This window comes from Urocitellus parryii, chromosome 13 (assembly GCF_045843805.1).
Source record: "Urocitellus parryii isolate mUroPar1 chromosome 13, mUroPar1.hap1, whole genome shotgun sequence".
NCBI lineage: Eukaryota > Metazoa > Chordata > Mammalia > Rodentia > Sciuridae > Urocitellus > Urocitellus parryii.
In genome coordinates this window covers 46841693-46857871 of record NC_135543.1, presented here as the reverse complement: position 1 = coordinate 46857871, position 16179 = coordinate 46841693, and the positions used below count along the sequence as shown (strand labels likewise).

Sequence of the window (16179 nt, the reverse complement as noted above, 5' to 3'; positions counted from 1 at the left end):
TGAGGGTCACACACTGACAAGAGAGGACTAAGAACATGGGAGGGACTCAAGGGTGTGAATTCAATGGTCCTCCATGATAATGTACGTCAGTCCTTCAAGTGGCCCACAGGGAGCACCAGGCAAGGAAAGTGTCATGATCCACAGGTAGATATATAATTAAAAGGAAGGTTTTACTTCCTTCACACAATGCACGTGGGAAAGAGAAACACTGAGGGATTTCTGAACATTTCTAAACTGTGTTAATAAATCCAAGGCACTGTTTATTCCCCCTAAGATTACAAACAAGAAACACTGAACATATGACTTTGAAATAAAATCAGATGGTCTGCCAGGTGTGCTGGCGCATGCCTGAAATCTGGTGGCTTGGCAGGCTGAGCCAGGAGGACCAAAAGTTCAAAGCCAGCCTCAGTGACTTTGCAAGGCCCTGAGATCCTGTCTCAGTGGTTAAGTGCCCCTGACTGATTTGAATCCACAGTATTAAAACAAAACAAAAAACAACAACAACAAAAAATCAGATGGTTCTTTTATTACACCAACTTGATATTATTATTATTATTATTATTATTATTATTACTATTTGCTTGCTTTTTTAAAATATGCTTTTGGATTCCTTCCTTTCTGCCCTTTTAAAGAAAGAACAGCCAGCATTCTACCAGTGGGCTTGGCAGGCAAAATCTGAGCCAATATTTATCATGAAAGAGAGGAAAGGGAACTATATTGGAAAGGGAAATAATTGAAGAAAACTCCAAAATAGAAAAACAAATCCAGAAAATGCCCACTTAATTTTAACCTTGGATTTTTTTGATGAATTTAACCTTTATTTTATTTATTTGTTTGTATGTGGTGCTGAAGATCAAACCCAGTGCCTCACCCATCCTAGGCAAGTGCTCTACCACTGAACTAGAACCCCAGCCCTTAACCTTGGATTTAATTTTCCTATTGTCCAGAGTCACTATCAGTGAATACAGCTAGAAAATTAGGGGAAGAGAGAAAAGGAAGGCAACGGGAATGATAATGATCAAATTATGTGCTTACACAAATATGGCATAATGAATCCCACTCTTAAGTAAAATTATAACGTACCAATTAAAAAAACATACCTCAAATATTTAAGTAAGCATTTAGTTAAAACTTACCTACACAGAATAAGTGAATTACAGCCCAAAAATATCCATCTGGATCAAACTGTAACACAGGATAAAAGAAAGAAAGAAAGAAAAAACAGCTCTGAGTACAAACAGCACCCCGCACAGCAGGCAGAAACCTGAGTCATCAAAGGACAGTGCCAGCAAGTTTCAAACCAGCATCATTAGGGTCTAGGTCCATTCTCCCTCATATGTCACCCAGTATCCTACAACAACTTCCTGATGCAGCTTGGCCTTCAGCCCCCCTTACCCACACTGCCACCACACTATGTGCAAATCCAAACTCATGGCACTCAAGGACCTCAATGACAAGCCCCCACAAACCCTCCAGTCATGACTACAGCCCCCCACCCTCAAAGAACAAGGATGGCTTACATTTTCCCAAACAAATGCTCTCTGCTTACTAGCCAAGCAGACTCCTTCTTTTTCTCCCTTTCTATTATTCTCCGCAGCCCTCGATATAGCTGGCACACTCTACAGTTTCCTTATTCTCAGTCTGTCTCCATCTCCGCCCACCCTCCACTAGATGGAAGTCCCAGGAAGGCAGGAGTTAGAATGGGGTGGCCACATAGTAAAGTCAAATCCCAGCATACCCAAGGCCCCTCTGGCACTTTTCCTCATTCTTTCAGATTTCGGTTCAGTAAGCAGTGCCTGGCTCTAGCACCAGAGTGATCTAGGTTACATTCTAAAATCCCCTCTGTGACCTTCTGGGCCTCACTATTCTTTAGCTATTATATGGAGATAATAATAGTCCCTGTCCTACAGAATTGTTGTGAAATTTTAAGTAAAATAGGGCATAAAAAGAATTGGTGCAGGGACGGCACACAGCAGGATCCTATCATTGTTAACTGTTCCTATTTTCCAAGTCCCTGAGTCTTCTTAGGTACTTCATAGCCTCCCTACCTCTCTGGACTGAGTCCTGGTCTCCCTGTCATAATTAATTGACTGCTCACTTGTCCATCTCCCTCTCCCTTTGCTCTGAATAGACTCTGATTTCTGCCACAACAAAGTCTCAGAGCCTGACACTGGGGTGGCATGGGGGTGGCACTTAAGAATGCTGGGGGAGAAAGGGAGGCAGAAAAGAAAGAAAAACCCAGCAAGGAGATGGCTACTGGGGATGCAATGGGTCCTTAGTGCCCCATAAGGAAATCTCCAATTTGGCACAGGGTGATCAAGTAAACATCACTTCCAGCAGAGGTCCTGGCGATGAGCAGGAAAATCAACTTTGCCTCAATGCCTGAGGCTGGGGCGACCCAGGCATGGGAGTGCAGGTTCACAGACTTGCACAAGAATGAAATGCATGCAACCCAGGGCCAGACCTCTAAGGCCTGGGGGAATCGGTGCTGCTGGGCCAAAAGGCCCCAGCCTGGGAGCTTCTGAATGCCTCCGCATAGGCCAGGTTATCCTCATTCTCAAAGCAAGGACTAGGAAAGTCTGCACACATGCGAGACTTCAGAGAGTAAAAGACTCTTTGAAGGCAAAAGGAGTTTACCTGGACTTACCTGGGAGTCGTTGAAGGGAAGGCACCCTGCAGCTGCCAGGAGGAAGAGGGCACTGTGGACAGGCAGATAAAATAGGCAGCTTCACCTTTCAACATCAAAGCCCTTCCCAGAGAGTGTGGAGGTTGGACCAGATCCCTTGGAGTTTGGAGGAGGCAAAGAGCCTGAGACCAACCCAGTTCCCCCTTCATCCTCTGAGAACCCCGACTCCTGTGTGGTTTTCAATTACATTCTCTGCTGACAGCCAGACATCTTCTCTGCGGCTCAGCTAGCCATTGCCCAGCATCGGGCACTTGCAGGACACATGAAAAGCAGAGCTGGCTCACTCAAGAAACAGTGTGTCTGTCAAACAGCTAATAAAAGGAGGTTTTTGACTACAGATCCCCAGAAAACATGAGTATCTAGTTAGGCAATCAGATCACCATCATGCCAGTTACAACAACAGAAAAACAACGAACAAAAAAAGCTTATTAAAATCCTTTGTACACAACTTTAATCTAATGTTCAGACTCAATAATCTCCAATAACTGGATAGATCAATGCCCTGTCCTCCTGATAGGACATATTCAGGTACAACATCACACATGTGGCTGTCAAACAGGTGAAAGCTGAATTGAATTAGGAGAAAAGGCTGAGACAAAACCAAACTTACAGTCCACAAACACAACAGGCTTGTAAGCTTCAAAAATGTGAAGGCAATGAAAGGTTGAGGAACTGTCTTAGATTAAAGGACACAAGAGAGACATGACATTCTTGAAGGGGGAATTGCTACAAAAGATAATACTGGGATCCTGGAAAAACACGAACTTGGGCTGAGATATTAGCTAATAACAGTATTGTATCAGATATCAATTTCCTAAATTTAGTAAGTGCCCTTCAGTTATATAAAAAGGATTGCTTTTTTTAGGAGATATGCTTTGAAATATTTAGGAGTAGGGTCATGGTCTTTGCAATACACACTCAAATGGTTCAGAAAAATAAGAATAACTTTCTGTATTTTGGGTAATGTTAGGTATGTGTAGACATGCATTATATATGTGAGAAAAAGGGAGGATAGGAGAGGGAGGGATACAGAGAGAGAGAGAATGGAAAAATGTTATCACTGGGTGAATGTAGGTGAATAGTGCATGGGCATTCATTGTAATATTCTTGCAACCTCTCTATAGGTTTACACTTTATTTCTCATATAAATATTGTTACTAGAAAAATCTCTTTTACATACTCAAATATTTACAGATGAAATGCTATGGTGCTAGGATGAGCTTCAAAGTCATACTGAAGTGAAGCAGTGGATAGATCCATAAATTAAAAATTATTGAAGCTGGAAGATGGGTAGATGGGCTTCCTTATATTACTGTCTACTTTTTTTTATATGTTTGGAGATTTCCACAATATAATGTCTTCCAAAAATTCTTGCACAAAAAATAATGTTGCCCATCAGATATTTTCAGAGAACTATCCTCATTCATCACAAAGTTCATTTAGAACTGGCTCAATAATCATTGGTTTTTAGCATCTGTCTTCTGGTTTTCATATACAAAATGACTTTGCCTGTAGCTTTCCCCAATCATTCTGTTCTCCTAAAAGAAGGCATCAGAAAGCCCAAAACCCAAATTAAGTCTTGGTCTCTCTTCTCTTTTCATTTTATAAGTGCAACAACATATATAATGTTAGGCCCTCACTACTGACCTATTCCATCAGGAGACAAACAGCAGAGGATCAAGGCATGAAAAGAAGCACTGGATACAGAATTTTCACTTTCAGGGGATTCTGTCATATGGCATCTCATACTGATACATATCCCATGTGATCTATGTTCTTTATATAGATCACATATTTATACATAATCTAAATATAGAATATAGATTAATCTATATTCTTCTATAGATCATAGATTATACACACATATATATTACATGATATAGATGTTTGTGCACGTAATGTATTATATCATACCTATGTAACATTCAACAAGCAGATAGTAACGATCTCAATATACTGGAAACTGATGCTAACCAATTCCAAGTGCTGACTGCTGTAATGACACCAGATGGCTGCACCAGAGCAGGAGACTGGCACAGAGGAACCCTCAGACTTGGGAAGGTCAAAACAGGAGAATGCAGAACAGCATGAGGCCCAGAAAATTCTCCAACCCAGTCTACCTCCTCCTTCAGCCTCCCTGCTTTCAATGCACACACAAAAGTGACCTAGAGAAGAACGCAAGATAAAGACTGGGGTGAGTGGAAGAGAGATTGTCAGGGGGCTGCTGAGGCTGCTCAGCAATAGGCAATAGGCTTTAGGTGGGAGAAGAGGAGACTCCTCATAGGTTTGGTGTCTGTTGGAGTAGAGGGCCTTCTGGAATATAGGCTCCTTCCCACCCAGGGAATGCACATTTAGATATCCCCTCATGCAGAGAATCCCTTGAGGATGAAGGAGATGGGGGATACCCAGGGGGTGAGACCGGGGTCTGGTTCCTATGGTACTTGAGTAATATATCTATCAGGTATTAGGGTGCTGGGAGCATTTGTGAACTGTGTGTGAACCCAAACGACATGGAAGCCATTAGGCAGGAAGGTCTGGTCTTGGGAACTCCCAGTGGTAACCCTGCTGTTGAGAATGCCCAATTCATGTGACTTCGTACCTAGCTCTGTCTAAGTTCAGCACTGCACTGGAGATGCAGTGACCTGCTGAAGCCACACAGCCTCTCAGAGATGGGGGTAGCTTGCTAAGATGACAATCAACCCATTTGCTGCAAGACCCCTGCCCCTGAAACCTTATCCTTGCCTTTGAAGCCCTCCCCCTTGAATAAAGAACTGAATCCATGTTCAGTTGTTCAGTTCCAGCTCCTATCAGGACTGGAGACCTACCAGGCGCTCCACTTTTCTTTCATCTAATTTTTGGCTCTGGCTCTATTTCTTACTAATTAATTCAGACTTTCTATTCCTCAGGCAGCTCACACCTCCTGGGCAGGAATCTACCCTGTCAGGGTGCCAGCTACCTCAAAATATTAGGGGCTTTGATGCCTCTCTTTAACACTTTGAGAATCTCCTTGTAAACAAGTGGTGAGTCCTGAAATTTTGTTTTACATTTTCCTTTCCAGCTGTAACCTGTAATGAAGGCAAAGAAAAAAGAAGGATGGAAGCCCAGAAATATCTGAAACAAAAATCCTAAATCTGTGTATCAAAGCATCGCTGTTGGTTTTCTATCGTGGGACTGAGCATCTCAGTTACAGCAGAGGAAGGAGGAAGGGGTGAGAGAACAAGGTAAGGAGTTAGAACGAAAATTCAGAGGTGGAGAGACCTGTATGAGAGTCCAGTCATGCTCTGCCGAGGAAACCAAGGTTCAGAGGGGGCAGAAACTTGCCCACCATCACTGTGCTGTGCCCAGGACTGCAATTTAGATCCTGGGACTCACAGGCTAATGCTTTTCCCACAGTGGAACATCTTAGAGCCTCAATAAACTGCATTATTTTTAAAAAATTTAAGTCATCTCCATGTTTTTCAGTTCTCCACCAGTATTGCACAACTTATTACAAAGTTTTGGGGCATCAAGAGCTGAAATCTAACACGAGTTAGTTTTGTTTTCCCCTTAGAAATAAAATTTTGCAGAGAAAGAGAGGAGAGAATATGTTTTAAAATAAGACACAAAATAGGGATATATAACTGTTCATAATAAATTCCTCTGTCAGCTCTCAGAATCTTCAAAAGTCTATCACCCAAGTTAAAATGAGGTTCAATCCTATGTTTTAGAGAGATGTTTTGATTTTTTAAAAACTTACCTACAGATCTTTGCAGGAGATGTTTTCTGTATGAAAGTAAAGACACATAATTAGTCTTCAAAAATATTCCCCAAAAAAACATTTCAATTAAGAAGCAAATAAATTACGAACGAATTTATTAGAGGTTTTGCAAGCTTGCTACACTTCACTATTTTTTAAAGCTTTTTCTGCTTGGACTAAATGAAGGATGACTCAGTTCCAGAGCTGAGTCACCTCGGCAAAGCACTTTCACCATTAGAATGTTTACCTATGAAAAGAAAAATGATGTCAGGGCAACCTTCTAGAATCTTCCATATCAAGCACAGGGAAACGAGAGAGAGATCGACGCCATCCATATCCACGTAGGAAAACAAATTAAGCTCTAATCCAACTTCTCTTCTAGGTCTGTCTCTTTATTTTTATTTACTTATTTTTGAGACGGGGTCTCACTACATTGCCCAACCTGGCCTCAAACTCCTGGACTCAAGTGTTCCTCCTGCCTCAGCCTCCCAGGTAGCTGGGACTAGAGGTGCATGCATCCACCCTGAGCCACAGATCTGTCTCTTCAAATAACCCTTTCATTTATCCACCTCTGACTCTGAGCAGTCCTATAAAATGACCGGTGATGACGTGAAAATGAATACACAGAAAAAAAGGTGAAGAGAGAGACAACAAATGGCAGACTGGGGAATGGAAACTTTTCATTTAAGATTTCCTACAATGAATCAATTCTAATTTGGATTCAACCTTTATAAACTCCTGCCAATTAACCAATTTCACTGTATTCTTTGAACAGACGAAGGAGGGAGTAGCACAGAATCTTGTGTTTTATAGAAGAAACAGACAGGTAGGATGACAGATTTATTCTAGAGATTTCAGAAGGATCGTTTTGCGAGTTGGGGACAAATTACAATTTTTGACACTAGTTCAGATAAAGTGAGAAGTATAAATATTGTTTAGAAATGAGACAAGAGAAACATAAGCGGTTTGCTACCAGACTATCTTAAGTGTGCATTTGTTACTAAATAATCAAGTTTTTGTTATTTTCATAAACAGATTCTATTTGTGTGCAAAGCAGTGGCTTGCATCCTTGGGATTTTTAATCTCTGATTTTTATCCAGCCTGGCATCTGAGTACAGGAAGCAGAGCCAGGCATGGATGCTCTGCCCCCTGGTGGGGACAGCCTTTCGTTTATGCAGAGCGGATAACCACTGAAGGGCTCACAGTTCCTGCATAATTGTCCCCACTACAGATAAAATATATTTCTAAAAGATTCTGAGCCAAATGTAACCAAAATCTCCACAGTCTGGTGGAACAATAGGTCAGGAAGGACAGAGATTAAAGGGAAGTCCCAACTTTTTCATGAAAAAACATGTTTGCCCAGTAACTATTGTGGGGTGTCTGTGGCAAGGCAACAAATCCATCCAGAGCCTGAAAGAGTTCCCCCTCCCACAGGGGACAGATTCTTTTTTAAATTTTAAACTCCTTCAGATTAAAAGAGCCCAGACGGTGAAAACAAGCAATGGATTCGTTATTTAGCTCTCTTCTCCCAGGGCTCTGAAAACAACTGAGGACTTAATGTTACCTTTGTTTAGAAATAACCCGGTAATGAGTCCCAACAATAGCTCAGTTTCTGAATGGGCCAACACAACTCCTCAAAAGTCACACTGCCAAAATTAACAATAAGTGGCTAACATCACTCAGGCTTAGCTAACTTATTCTGTGCCCAGCACTACTCCTAAGGGCTCTGTATGCATTGACTTATTTAATTATGAGATAATTAATAGTTGTGGGTTATTTGTTCTAGATAAGGGCACCTGACTCACTGGAGAAGTTAGGGAAGTCATCCAAGGACATGGGGTTTGAACCCAGGCGTTCTGGTTTCAAAATCTGACTTTTTTCTTCCAGTCTGCTTGCCAGGACACAACTGCTGGTCCTCTTAAGTCACCACCCTTCATTTGCTGCTTCCTGTGCCTGCCTGGAACACCCTTTCTTCTTGTCTAACTAGAAAATCCCTATGTATCTTGTGTATCTTGGCTCAAATCTAGCCCTGGGGAGGCCTTCCCTGCTCATTCCCACCAGACTTGCTGGTGGTCACCTCCTGGTCCACCCACACCTCATCCCAGTCTATATGGGCATCAAAACTCACAATTACATGTCCGCTCAATGCTGAGTTCTATAATGATAATCAATACCTCCTACACATCTCCAGTTTGAGGCCTAGCAAAATCTTTGCTATTTAGTGTACACCTAATAAATGCCAAACAAACAAAAAGCATTATTCTAATGTATCTGGCAAGGTAGATGATGAATTCCATGAGCCACACAGTACCTTACAGTCAAATTGTGTGTGCATGTGTGTGTGCCTACACAAAGAACAAATTGTCGATCATGAAAATGAGCTACAGGTTCCAGATTGAGTTGATTCTCATAATCTGGGAACAAGGTCATGAGGAGGTCAACTTTACCTTCCAAAATGGATTCTATTAAAATCGACGCATAAGGGACAGAATAACATCGTACCATTTGACAGTCTGTGAGGTGGGGAGCAATGTGTTCCTTATGAAATGGGAACCTACATACATCAGGGCTCCCAGTCACAGGGTGAGGACATAAGTCACACCAAGCCTATATCCCAGCCATCTTCATCACAGAGCAGATTTTAATGCTGAGTAGCCAGAAACCACCTGCAGGTCTACAAGGAGGGACTGGCCAAAAATATGCTTCATCCAACATGGAATGCGGACAGGAATATGGATTCCTGACAAAGTGTTAAACGGAAACACCAGGGTGGGTTTTACCCTTTGTGTAAATACATCTCTACATGTACATAGCAAAAAAATGTCTGCTAAAAATACACAGGTTCCTTGGGGAAGCAGAAACAGTTGATTTCCAGAATTTTTTCTTCTGCTTTTCTATAGCTGATTCCATCTTATATTTATACAAGAAAGTAAAGCTTTTTTTAACTAAAAAAATGTTACCCACACAATTGTTTTCTGATTTTCCCAGACAAGAAATGAGGTTGATTTGCCTTACTAATGAAATGGAGTTGAAGATTCAAAATCTTATAGCTTTCATCTAGTTAATTCCAAGGACAGGTTCTCTCAGACAGAATCCTGGCCCCTGGCCTGCAGGGAAGAAGAGGGTCTCCTGCTGAATGGAAATATCCCGAGGGGACTCTCTAACCCCAAGTCCTACTCACCTTCATCTACAGGACTCGACTTGTCCATCAGGAAACAAAACCCTGAAGAGGTACCTCAATCCCACCCCCAGACCAGGTAAATCTTCATTTCTAAATTCGTAAAAAAGTACCACTCTCAGGACTCATTGGGCTTTTGGGAATCTGAGTGTCCTGAGTCAGCCTCCTAGAGCTGAACAGCTCTCAGGGAGATGGTCAACCTGATCCTTGGTGCCTACTCAGTGACAGCTCAGCTCAGCACCCCTCTTTAAAGACACCCATCCCGTGATCCCTGACCTTGGAAGGGCTCAAAGGAAGCCTCCTGGAGACACAGGAAAATATTTCCCTATCTCACTGAACCTAAGACAACACTGATTATAAAATGTCAGAAGGAAAACAATTACACCACATGATTGATTACAAGAGTCTCCTGATTTTAGATTGATGAAAGCAAAAAAAAAAAAAAAACGCAGCACATGGTAGAACTGGTGATATAGGGAAACTGCACGATGGCGTGGTAAGTAAAATATCAGAGAGAAAGGTGCCATTCTCCTTGAGGAGCAAGGAACCCTTTACCCACATGGAGATCAGCCAAGTGCCAAGTGGACTATAGCCCCCACCTTTGCTGGAACAGCTGCAGAGGAAAGGACACAGGCCTGACCTGACTGCCACAAGTGCTCAGGGGACCAAGCTCTCATCCCTCAGCCCCTCATCTAGGCCACCCAAAGACAGAGGACTTGAACTAGGGTGACTGCGGCAGTGGGAATGGAAAAGAAGGGACAGATTCAGTAACAGACTGAACGGGGTCGGGAAAGGAGACTAAGGAGTAGAAGGGACTCCTAGGTCTCTGAGTTGGGTGATGATGGCCAGAACTGGGATTCCCACCTGAGAAGCATGATGGGAAAAGCAGATCCGTTCCATTGGATCCCTTTGCATTACAGATGCCTGGGGAGACCCCGAGGACAGCAGGCCATGGGACCAAATGAAACCACCCATGATAACACTGATCATCACAGCTGGCAAACAGAGCACCTACGATGTGCTAGAAACTGTGGGAGGCACGTACACATGCGTAGCTGTTGTTTTTCAGAGATGGATTCCCCAAAGGTGAAGGGCTTGCTCTGGCTGGTATGAGATACAGCTAGGACTGGAAAGAAAAGCTTCCCTGGCTGAGCAAATGCTCTGTGTAAAGCCCTGTGGGGCATTTTCTTGTGGTACCTGGACTAGCTGGGGTTGGGACTGCTACCAACCAGGCCAGTGGCAAATTCCTCTGTCTCCTGAGGTTCTGGTTCAACCCTGTTCTGGAGTCAAGCTGCATTCACACGAACAAACATTCCCACAAACATCTGATCCACTGAGCAACGTTAAAAGCAGGTTCCCTGCAATCAGTGACCACTGTCAGGCAGTCTTGACTGGAAATTGGTGGCGGGAATGGACACTCATTGAGGGCACTGAAAAGGAGAGTGTTTCTTAGAAATATAAGGCTAGGGATGTAAAACTAATGTTTTGCATGATCATTTACCTCTTTCCAAAAACACTTCTGGTAGCCACAGATGATAACTTCAGCTGCATTATGCAAAATGAGAAACACAGGAACGGCCTGAAAGAAAACAGAATAATAAGCATGGAAATATTTTCTCCGATCTCATAGTTACATGATTCTTGATTTTTTGTTTAAAAACAAAGATCTGTAGGAACGTCTGGCATTTCCCATAGAGCATATCTCCAGCAAAGACTCTTCCACATACATTGGCGCTCTCTGGGGGGCATTATTCTTGGTAGGGTGGTTGGAAAGGCTCCCTCTCCTGTAGGTTTTCTCATCAAGAAACAGTTATTGCCAGGTGCAGTGACGTACGCCTGTGATCCCAGAGGGGCTCAGGAGGCTGAGACAGGAGGATCAAGAGTTCAAAATCAGCCTCAGCAAAAAGCAAGGCACTAAGCAACTCAGTGAGACCCTGTCTCTAAATAAAATACAAAATAGGGCTATGGATGTGGCTCAGTGTTCGAGTGCCCCTGAGTCCAATCCCTGGTACCAAAAAAAAAAAAAAGAAAGAAAGAAAAAAACCGTTATTAAGCACCTCCCGTGTATCAGACAGCATTCCAGGTGCAGGGGACACATTACATGAACAAGGTGAACATTGCAAGGAATCCTGTCCCAAGTATGTGAGAGCTCAAAAGGAACACACAGAAAGGCACAGCTGACCCAGGCAGGGACAGCAAGTCTTCTTGAGGAGATGAAGACCCAAGTCCAAGTGAGAACTGGACTCACACAGAGGCGGGCAAGTGTCTCAGAGAGAAGAGAGCAGAGGCCCAGAGAAGCAAACCCAGCTCCTCCATGGAACTAGAGGAAATTGAGCATGAATGGAACATACAATAAAAGAAAAGCAGGAGGAGAAAAGGCAGAGAGGCAATGACAGGCCACATCAAGAAAGTAGGAGCATCCATGGGCCACAAGAACCACTGAAGAATTTTAAGGCAGACTCAGATATGAATTGATCTGCATATTTAAAGGAACTCGGGGAAAGGAGACAGAGATGGCTGCAAAAGTCTAGGGATACCATAGACTGAGCCTCCACCCCCAATATATCCACATCCTAATCCACGGAACTTGGGAATGTTACTTTATATGGCAAAAGAGGGGAGAGGGTCTTTGTGAATTTAAATAAACAAGGAGATTATTCTGGATCAGCTGGTGGCCCTAGATGCAGGCATAAGTATCCTAACATAAAGAAAGGAGAGTCTGATACACACAGTCAAGAAGCACTGGAACCCAGAGCCACTCAAGTGATGTGGCCACAAGCCAAGGAATGTTGACAGACACCAGAGCTGGAGGAGTTGAGAAAGTTTCTGCCCTAGAGCCTCTGCAGGGAGTATGGCCCTCCAATGCCTTGATTTCAACTCAGTGAAACTTATTTTGGACTTCTGGCCATATGATTCTGTTGTTTTTAGCCACCCAAATATGTGGTAATTTTTTACAGAAGCCACAGGAAACTGATACAGTGACTAGATGGTAGTCTAAACTGGGTGGTGGCAATGAAGTTGGAGAAAAGTGGCCACATCAAGGAAATGCTTAGAAGATGGATCTAAGGAAATATATGGATAAATGGGACCAAATTTGCCCCAAGTTGAAAAAACGGAGGCAAAGATATAAAAACTATAACACAGTGGGCTATTAAGACATGCAAGGATCCATTGCACATTCGCTAAGAATTACAGTTTCTCCTAACTTGACAGGTTATCTTGACAAGGTGAGGAGGAAGGAGTAAGGGCAGGGGTTCTGTTATTGTCTTCATTACTGATGACATAATGATGTTTCGCGGAAGGCAGAAAAACACCAAGAATAAGAGCACTGTTTTTGGCATCTTTCTTTTGTGGAGAAAGGCAAGCATCCAGGCTGCAGTTCCCTGGTAATGTGGGGATAACAGCTGGGGCTGCTAGAAGGAACCAACGAAATCATTTTGGACAAGGACCATGACCAGGGCTCAGCACTGTTCAGAAGGTGGTAATCACTAATGGGCAGCTCATCCCATTGTTTCAGCTCAGAGAATCTGCTTCAAGATTATGCAGCTCACCTCCTTGCTTTATCTTTAGAGAGGTTATATACTTACCTTGTTTTTAAAATTTGTATGATTACTTAGCTTCTGCTCTATTTCAGTATTCTATTCAACTTTGCATTATTTGTTTTTCTTTTTTAATTCTTTATTTGCATTTTTTCTTGACTTTTAAAAAACATGTCTTTATTTTTCATTAAAAGATCAACTCAGGGCTGGGGTTGTTGCTCAGTGATAGAGTACTCACCTAGCATGTGTGAGGCACTGGGTTCAATCCTCAGCACCACATAAAAATAAATAAAATAAAGGTACTGTGTTCATCTACAACTAAAAAAATATATTTTTTTAAAAGTTCAACTCATGGGGCTGGAGTTGTGGTCCAGTGGTAGGGTGCTTGCCTTGCACACATGAGGCACTGGGTTCAATCCTCAGCACTGCATAAAATAAATAAGTAAAACAAAGGTATTGTGTCCATGTTCAACTTAAAATTTAAAAAAAAAAAAAAAGCTCAACTCATTTTGATTTTTTCTTTCCTTTTTGTTTTTTTGGGTTTTTTTATTGGTTGTTTACAACATTACAAAGCTCTTGACATATCACATTTCATACATTAGATTGAAGTGGGTTATGAACTCCCAATTTTACCCCAAATGTAGATTGCAGAATCACGTCGGTTACACATCCACAATTTTACCTAATTGATTTTTTCTTTTCAAAATCAGAGTTTATTTCAATCTTTTCTGTTTTTGCATTTATCTTTTGTGCTTTTAATAATTCCTCTTAAACTTTTCATATTTTAAGTTATTTTGTATGTGTTTTAAGATGATTAAGGGAAGGGCTAGGATGTAGCTCAGGGTTAGCCCCCTTGCCTAGCATGTGCAAGGCCCTGGGTTCAATTCCAGTCCCACAAAAAAAGGAAAAAAAAATTATTAAAGGGCATTTTTTTAAAAGGTGGCTTTATCCATTAGGCCCATGTTTGGCAAGGTGGGCCCCAGGCATTCCAGTTCTTGAGAAGATGGCAAAGAAAGTCTTAGGTTAATCATGAGGTGCATGAAAGTGTGTAAGCTTATCAAGTGAAGACCTTATTTGAAATGGCTTTTACTCCCTGGCTATAAAACCAATAATGAGTGGCTGCAGTTGTGGCTCAGTGGTAGAGTGCTTGCCTAGCACGTGTGAGGCACTGGGTTCAAGCCTCAACACCACATGAAAATAAATAAGATAAAGATAGTGTGTCCATCTGCAACTAAAAAAAAAAAAAAATTAAAAAAATCAGTAATGAGATGAGATTTAGAACTGAGACCCGAACACTAGACCCACTCTGGACTTCAAAGAGGCTTAATTTTTTCAATTTTATGAACTGTAGACTACTCAATTTTTCTAGGCTCTACTTGGATCAGATTCTGGAAAATGATCCGTCCCTATGTGTAGAATTGATTTTAAAGCACACCAATAGTAGCTGCCAACAATGTGTTAAGCGTACGGTGCCAATGATTTATTTGCATTCTCTTATTTAAAACTCCTCCCAATAACTCCTCTAGTAGATGCTATTACTCTGATTTTTAAAGACAGGGAAACTAAGGCTTAAGACTAGGCCTCTTGCTTAAATTCTCACAACTGGTTCTGGGAGAGCTGTGACTCTTGATTGCAAGCCCAGGCTCCTAGCCTTTATGTCATGGCTCTTAAATTATGTCAAGTCCCTAGTGAAAGCTTCCCGACTCTCCAACTGTCTAAAGTTCAATCTGATTGGTGTGTTCCAAATCCTGGCAGTCGGCTTATTCCAGTAAAACTGGTACAATATAAAATGGATGAATCAAGTAAAATATATGCCATTTTTAAAAGGGAAACCTTCAACTCCTGTTTAAATCTTAAATCTGAATTTCTTAATCCATTTTTCCAACTGAGAAGTTAGCAGGCATTAGAGATAGCCTACAATTGACCAGTTACACTCTCTGCCTGTACAAGGGGCTACCAAAAACAGTATTAAGCCAGGGGTGCTGGCATAAACCTGTGGTCCCAGCCACTCATGAAGCTGATGCAGGCCAAGCAAGGTGGTGCACACCTGTAATCCCAGTGGCTTGGGAGCCTAAGGCAGAAGGATCGTGAGTTCAAAGCCAGCCTCAGGAAAAGTGAGGCACTAAGCAACTTAGTGAGACCCTGTCTCTAAATAAAATACAAAAATAGGACCGGGGATGAGGCTCAGTGGTTGAGTGTTCCTGAGTTCAATGTTCAATCCCTGATAACCGCCTCCCCCCCAGCCCCCCCCCCAAAAAAAAAGGGCTGATGCATGCAGAAGGATCACTTAAGCCCAGGCATTTGGGACCAGTCTGGGCAACATTCCAAGAACCCCATATCAAAAAAATGAAAAGGCAAAACAACAGTATCAAAGACTGCAGGCAACTTCATCAAGCTTTCTTGGCTTCTAATTGCACAGGTCCTTGTCTGAAGTATGTTACATTTGTTCAGAAGACCCTTTAGTAACTGATTCTTTAGGATATCTGCCATTATCTTTGTGGAGTTCACTTCAGCAGGGACTTCTGTTAAACCAAACAAAAATTCTGAGAAATGATAACAGCAGTAGTAGTAGGTGAGACACACTGAATGCTTAGTGTGTCTACCTGCTTTCACATATTTAAAATGCATGGTGACTCCACGAATGAGCTACTATTAACATCCCATCATACAAATGAGAAAACTGAGGCATCCATTCTGGTTTCCCTTTTTAACCTAAATGTCTACTTGCTGCTAAAGAGAACGGAAAAATAAGTATGTGCTTCCACAATAACAAGAATCTTGGAATGCCCTCAACAACAAAAGGTACAGTCATCCTTCATCAGGAAAAAAAATGACCCAACATCAATCACTGTCAAGCTCAAAATCATCATTTCTGACATAAGTCTGCCAAAATGTAATTGGCCAATTTTGTCTATATTGCAGGTTAATTCATTGAATTACTTAAGGGCACAATTAACAACTAATTTATTCTTTAGAGTGCATTAGCTTAAAATTTAACATTTCATCTATGTGCTAATGAATTTTTTTTGGAATGAGGAGA

General features: G+C 42.0%; 1 protein-coding gene across 1 annotated transcript in view; it reads right to left on the bottom strand.

Annotated features, from left to right (window-relative positions):
• The window catches only part of Slc35d4 (solute carrier family 35 member D4), a 116958-nt gene that overhangs the window by 65110 nt on the left and 35669 nt on the right, over positions 1-16179 (bottom strand). The window contains exons 5-8 of the mRNA XM_026388070.2: positions 11102-11179; positions 6423-6448; positions 2648-2699; positions 1137-1185 (exon numbers count right to left, since the gene is read on the bottom strand). Coding sequence (XP_026243855.2) covers positions 1137-1185; positions 2648-2699; positions 6423-6448; positions 11102-11179 — 205 coding nt within the window. The remainder of the gene's footprint in view (positions 1-1136; positions 1186-2647; positions 2700-6422; positions 6449-11101; positions 11180-16179) is intronic.